The sequence below is a fragment of the Lepisosteus platostomus genome, chromosome 11 (genome assembly GCF_059453375.1).
Source record: "Lepisosteus platostomus isolate fLepPlt1 chromosome 11, fLepPlt1.hap1, whole genome shotgun sequence".
NCBI lineage: Eukaryota > Metazoa > Chordata > Actinopteri > Semionotiformes > Lepisosteidae > Lepisosteus > Lepisosteus platostomus.
In genome coordinates, this window is record NC_142621.1 from 21258285 (window position 1) to 21263786 (window position 5502).

General features: G+C 46.6%; 1 protein-coding gene across 1 annotated transcript; it reads right to left on the reverse strand.

Moving 5' to 3' along the window:
• Positions 1 to 1937: 1937 nt before the first annotated feature.
• LOC148652187 (uncharacterized) lies at positions 1938 to 3903 on the reverse strand. Its single transcript, XM_088598874.1, has 2 exons — positions 2141 to 3903; positions 1938 to 2043 (listed from the first exon to the last, which is right to left on the reverse strand). Exons 1-2 carry the CDS (start codon positions 3873 to 3875, stop codon positions 2033 to 2035), a joined length of 1746 nt encoding a protein of 581 aa, XP_088455000.1. The 5' UTR covers positions 3876 to 3903; the 3' UTR covers positions 1938 to 2032.
• Between the last annotated feature and the right edge of the window lie 1599 nt (positions 3904 to 5502).

Below are 5502 nucleotides of genomic sequence, written 5' to 3' on the forward strand. Positions count from 1 at the left end.
ATCACCCCCCTCAGAATTTCAGACACCCACCTACAGATTTTTTGGGGGACGGGGTGTCCAGGAAATGGTATCAACTTTTCTCAAGAAAATAAAAATAGAAACTCTATAGGCACTCAAACATTTTACTGTTTTTTTCAGGCAGGTGGCAAGCTCCCCTCCGCAAAACCCTTGAATGCCAAGCTGTGGGCATTCATTCGTCGAATATACGTATATTCACGGCGAAAATACGGCTATACGTATATATACACATCGCCGCGACGTATACTCAACGTCGAATTGCAACCGTAAAATCGGCGACATTAATAAACGCATATATAACGTCGAAAACACATCTAACACAGTGCCTGAGGCTTTTTACTGTATATATCGTGTGTGCCGCAACTAGGAGTATACGGCACTCTGCACAGAGTACAAAGTAAATTATTTTCGCAGTAATTAATTTATTTCCATGTTACTCAACATCCAAAAACAAACCACTGTCGCCCATTTGATTGACTCGGTCTTGTCTGCCTCTTCCTTGAAGAGTTTCTCATGCTTTAACTAAAATGTCTTTGGACATTTGATGTGCGACAAGTCACACTCTCACAACACACAAAATAAAATCAAGGTTTTTGTGATGAACCAATACATATTCATTTCACCAGGAGTGATGAAGCAAGCAAACATCTAGCTTTAATTTATTAGGAATAGCCATTTTGTCCAAAATGTTTGACAAATGTGATTAGTGGCATCGTGAGCTGCCCTGTCAAAATCAAAACAGGCTGCTCTCATGCAGAATAGTGTAATAATATATGATTAAACAATTCCCTCTACATTATGAGCTTTCACTGGGTAGCATACTTTTGAGACTGATGGAGCAGTCAAAGACAGTTAAGATTTAATTCAGCTGGGCTTCCTTGCGGATTCCTGAATGGATCAGAGAAGGCAGTCTTCTCTGGAGACCAACGTCTGTGGAAAGGAAGTCCTGACCATGAGGGGTACTAGCTAGTCAGAAATGCTCAGAGGCCTCCAGCACAAGTACGTGCTAGCACACTCACTACAGTTTTCCCTTCTGGGGCATCTGCTATTCAATCAGAGCCCTACCAGGGGAGAAGGGCAGGCTGCTTTGCTTGCTGGCTTCCTTGTTCAGTATCATTCGCCCATCATTTCCCCTAAAGGCACAGCTGCTGCACAGGCAGCGGTCTGCTCTCAGCCATCTTGCACCAACACACCGAGAGACCTGCAAGATGCTGCTGTGGACAAGACCTCCTAGGTTGGGCCAATGATCTTGATCTTCCTCCATTTGTAGACTGATAACAGAGATGTAGATTCTCCAGTCCAGAGCAATAATTTTGCAATCCTTTCCAGAGCAAGGAGCTGCAGTAACTCTTTCAGGTGGCCTCAGTCATGTTCTTCAATCATGGCATGAGTTGTTTCCACACAACAGGATAGTCAAGACTAATCTCATTTCTTTTCTGCTCTTCATACAGAGTAGGTCCTTCCAAACTCAGCCCCCACCAGCTAGTCAGCCACTTCATTATTTGCTTAATTAACCTAATGAAACTAGGGGTTCATTTTCTCACATCCACTATACCTTAGTTACACACTGTTTTTCTAGAGACAGGGATATGGTTACTGGAAACTAAAGCAGTCACTGGGTGGAATCCTGGTTTGTGGCTCAAGCACAGACCTGTGTAATGATAGTACCAGCAGGGAACCTATGAAGCAGGGAGCAGTCCTAAGCTTCCATTAACCTGGTGTCTGCTCCTGCTTTATGAGGCACATATGGTGGCTCAATCTCTCTGCCCAATATGGCCGCACTCCTGGCAGATCAAAGCACTGGAAGGTAAGAATTGTAGGGCCTGTGGCAAGGGGGAGTCCACAAGCAAGTACAGAGCTATTTCTAAATGGCAACCATGAGGTAGGCGAGCACACAAAGCTGAACACATTCCCAGGCATCTGAATTATACAGGTTTATTGGCATCTCAAAGCAATCCAAGACCAGGGATTCACATAGTCCTCCAGTCACTCCAAGCACTAAAGCAGTAACAGCTCACCAGAACCCTGCAAGAAAAAAAAAATGTTAGGTCATGGCAAGAGAAAACAAGTAACGGTGCCACACAAAACGGAACAAAAGTAGAGAAGTTCACAATATTCTCACCCTCCACGTCCCCTTCAGCAGCAGTGGGGTCACCCTCCACGTCACCAATATCCCCTTCCAGGGAAGAGGGGTCTCCCTCCAGGTCACCTTCAGCAGCAGTGGGGTCACCTTCAGCAGCAGTGGGGTCACCCTCCACGTCACCAATATCCCCTTCCAGGGAAGAGGGGTCTGCCTCCAGGTCACCTTCAGCAGCAGTGGGGTCCCCCTCCACATCACCAACATCCCCTTCCAGTGCAGTGGGGTCCCCCTCAACGTCACCTTCTGCAGCAGTGGGGTCCCCCTCAACGTCACCTACATCCCCTTCCAGGGAAGAGGGATCACCTTCAGCAGCAGTGGGGTCACCCTCCACATCACCAATATCCCCTTCCAGGGAAGAGGGGTCTCCCTCCAGGTCACCTTCAGCAGCAGTAGGGTCACCTTCAGCAGCAGTGGGGTCTCCCTCCACGTCACCAATATCCCCTTCCAGTGCAGTGGGGTCCCCCTCCACGTCACCTATATCCCCTTCCAGGGAAGAGGGGTCTCCCTCCACGTCACCTTCAGCAGCAGTGGGGTCACCCTCCACGTCACCAATATCCCCTTCCAGGGAAGAGGGGTCTGCCTCCAGGTCACCTTCAGCAGCAGTGGGGTCACCTTCAGCAGCAGTGGGGTCACCCTCCACGTCACCAATATCCCCTTCCAGGGAAGAGGGGTCTGCCTCCAGGTCACCTTCAGCAGCAGTGGGGTCACCCTCCACATCACCAATATCCCCTTCTAGTGCAGTGGGGTCACCCTCCACGTCACCAATATCCCTTTCCAGTGCAGTGGGGTCACCCTCCAGGTCACCTTCAGCAGCAGTGGGGTCACCCTCCACATCACCTATATCCCCTTCCAGGGAAGAGGGGTCTCCCTCCAGGTCACCTTCAGCAGCAGTGGGGTCCCCCTCCACGTCACCAATATCCCCTTCCAGTGCAGTGGGGTCACCCTCCACGTCACCAATATCCCCTTCCAGGGAAGAGGGGTCTGCCTCCACGTCACCTTCAGCAGCAGTGGGGTCACCCTCCACGTCACCAATATCTCCTTCCAGTGCAGTGGGGTCACCCTCCACGTCACCAATATCCCCTTCCAGGGAAGAGGGGTCTCCTTCCAGGTCACCTTCAGCAGCAGTGGGGTCACCCTCCACATCACCTATATCCCCTTCCAGGGAAGAGGGGTCTCCTTCCAGGTCACCTTCAACAGCAGTGGGGTCACCCTCCACATCACCAATATCCCCTTCTAGTGCAGTGGGGTCCCCCTCCACATCACCTTCAGCAGCAGTGGGGTCACCCTCCACGTCACCAATATCGCCTTCCAGTGCAGTGGGGTCCCATTCAATAGCTGTGGGGTCCCCCTCCAGGTCACCAACAGCCTCATCAGGAGAAGGAGCACTTTCTAGGGCATATGGGTACGCTTTAACGGATGATGGGCCATCTTTCCGTGTTGCATCACTCATTGCTTTGTGAAGAACATCGATGTGTAGACTATCTGGAAATGCAGCTGAACTGGCCTGAGCTTTTACCTCGTCTATCCTTTCCCCATGCTGTGCGTCACTGACAAACAAGTTGCTCTTCAATGCAGCCGTGTAATCGCTGCCATCACTCAGCTGCATTTCTTTCCAACGGGATATTCTCGGCCCGCGATCCACTAATGGAACTGCTGCCGTCAGTCCCAGCAGAAGCACATGCAGCAGAAACCAGCGCGTTTTTTTCCGTAACATCATTTTGTCCCACAAAGCTCGTGGAGGTAAGAGCGCTCCTCCGGTATTTATTGAACACCCAAGCTGTCGGCATTAAACGTGGAAGAGCCCGGTGTTTTCACAAACATTCTCACGCGAGTAGAGGGAGTCAAATTGAAGACACTTTATTTCAGGTAATCGCAAATTACAAAGTGGGCTTCTGATTTGTCGTCTTTTCTCCAACCCGAAGGAAAACAGATGATAATGTAATTAAGGCGAGTATTTCGATGACGGAATTGGGAAGCTCTTTGTAGTCAAGCTATTAATATGTCATATCTTCTTACTGTTTGTTTTACTCACTTGTTTTGCTGTAGGTCTAATTCTTCTTGCATCATTTTCAGTCGTGTTGTTTGTCTAATTGTACACAGCTCAGAGTTTCTTTTTAAATACAATACTTTACTATATGTAATCAAGTATTTCGCCATTGAATGTGAGAAATTGATACATATTTCTTATTGTTACTATTAATGTTAGTAGTTTTTTGTGTCTTGCGTTTCGTTATTTCATACAACGTTTCCTTAATAAATACCGAGTGTTCTAGTTTATGTACGTAGTGGGCTCATATTTTCCACCTTGTTGTAGTGCTTTCTGAATGATTATCGCGATTAAGGATTGTAATATTTTCCAGAAGTCAAAAAAAAGTTTTTTTTTCCCCTTCAGTCGTCGTTTTTTAAACTACAAACAGACGAAAAGTATCGGTTGACAGGTTTTTGAATTGCAACCTCCATTTTTAAATCGGACTGGCAAAGTTTTTCTTGTTAAATTTCTTTTCGGATAGAGGCAGCACTGTGAGACACGTTCGTTGTATCCAGAAGCTCTATGAGGACGGGCTGTCTATTAAATTTCATTACCATTACTTTAAGCTCACTCCTTTAGAATCGGAGACCAACAGATAAGTACACGTAAATCACTCCTGTCTCTTCCGTCAGTATCTCTAGCACATTCCAGTAGTTAAACGTTGCTGCAGTAGCAAAGCACTGCAGAAGGTTGGTGAAGGCAGCGCAGCTCATTCCCGGCTGTGAGCTACCAAACATCCAGGATATCCACTAAGCTACAGTAAATGTCTTTAGAAGGCCACGTCAGTTGTCAAGGACCCCAGTCATTCAAGTGATAAACTGTTTTTTCTCCTACCGTCCTTTTAACGGTATAGAAGCATTCAGTCAAAGACCAACAGATTACGGAACAGTTTATACAGTACCTCCAGGCAATAAGACTGCTAAACAGCCAAGCTGCAGTCACCTTCAGCAACCACCGTAATGGTCTTTGTGAATGGTTAGGTTACATGGATATACAGTTTCCATTGTATTTTGCACACTGTATATTGCACTATTTGGACATAATATATTGCATACACCTGGGATATGTAGCAGTTCTATTTATATTATTTTTAAATTCGTTTTGTATTGCACTATTAGTATGCAACTTTGTTCTGTAACTTTTAATTTTGTGATTTTTATTTTTAATTCCCCCTGGTGAGCTCACAGAAAAGACATTTCATTGCCATCAATTACTGCTACACGCTGTGTTGTTGTGCATTTGATAAATAAACTTTGATTGATTGATAAAGCAGCAACAGAAGAACTGAGTCCTTACAGTGGAAAGGCTGGAGAAC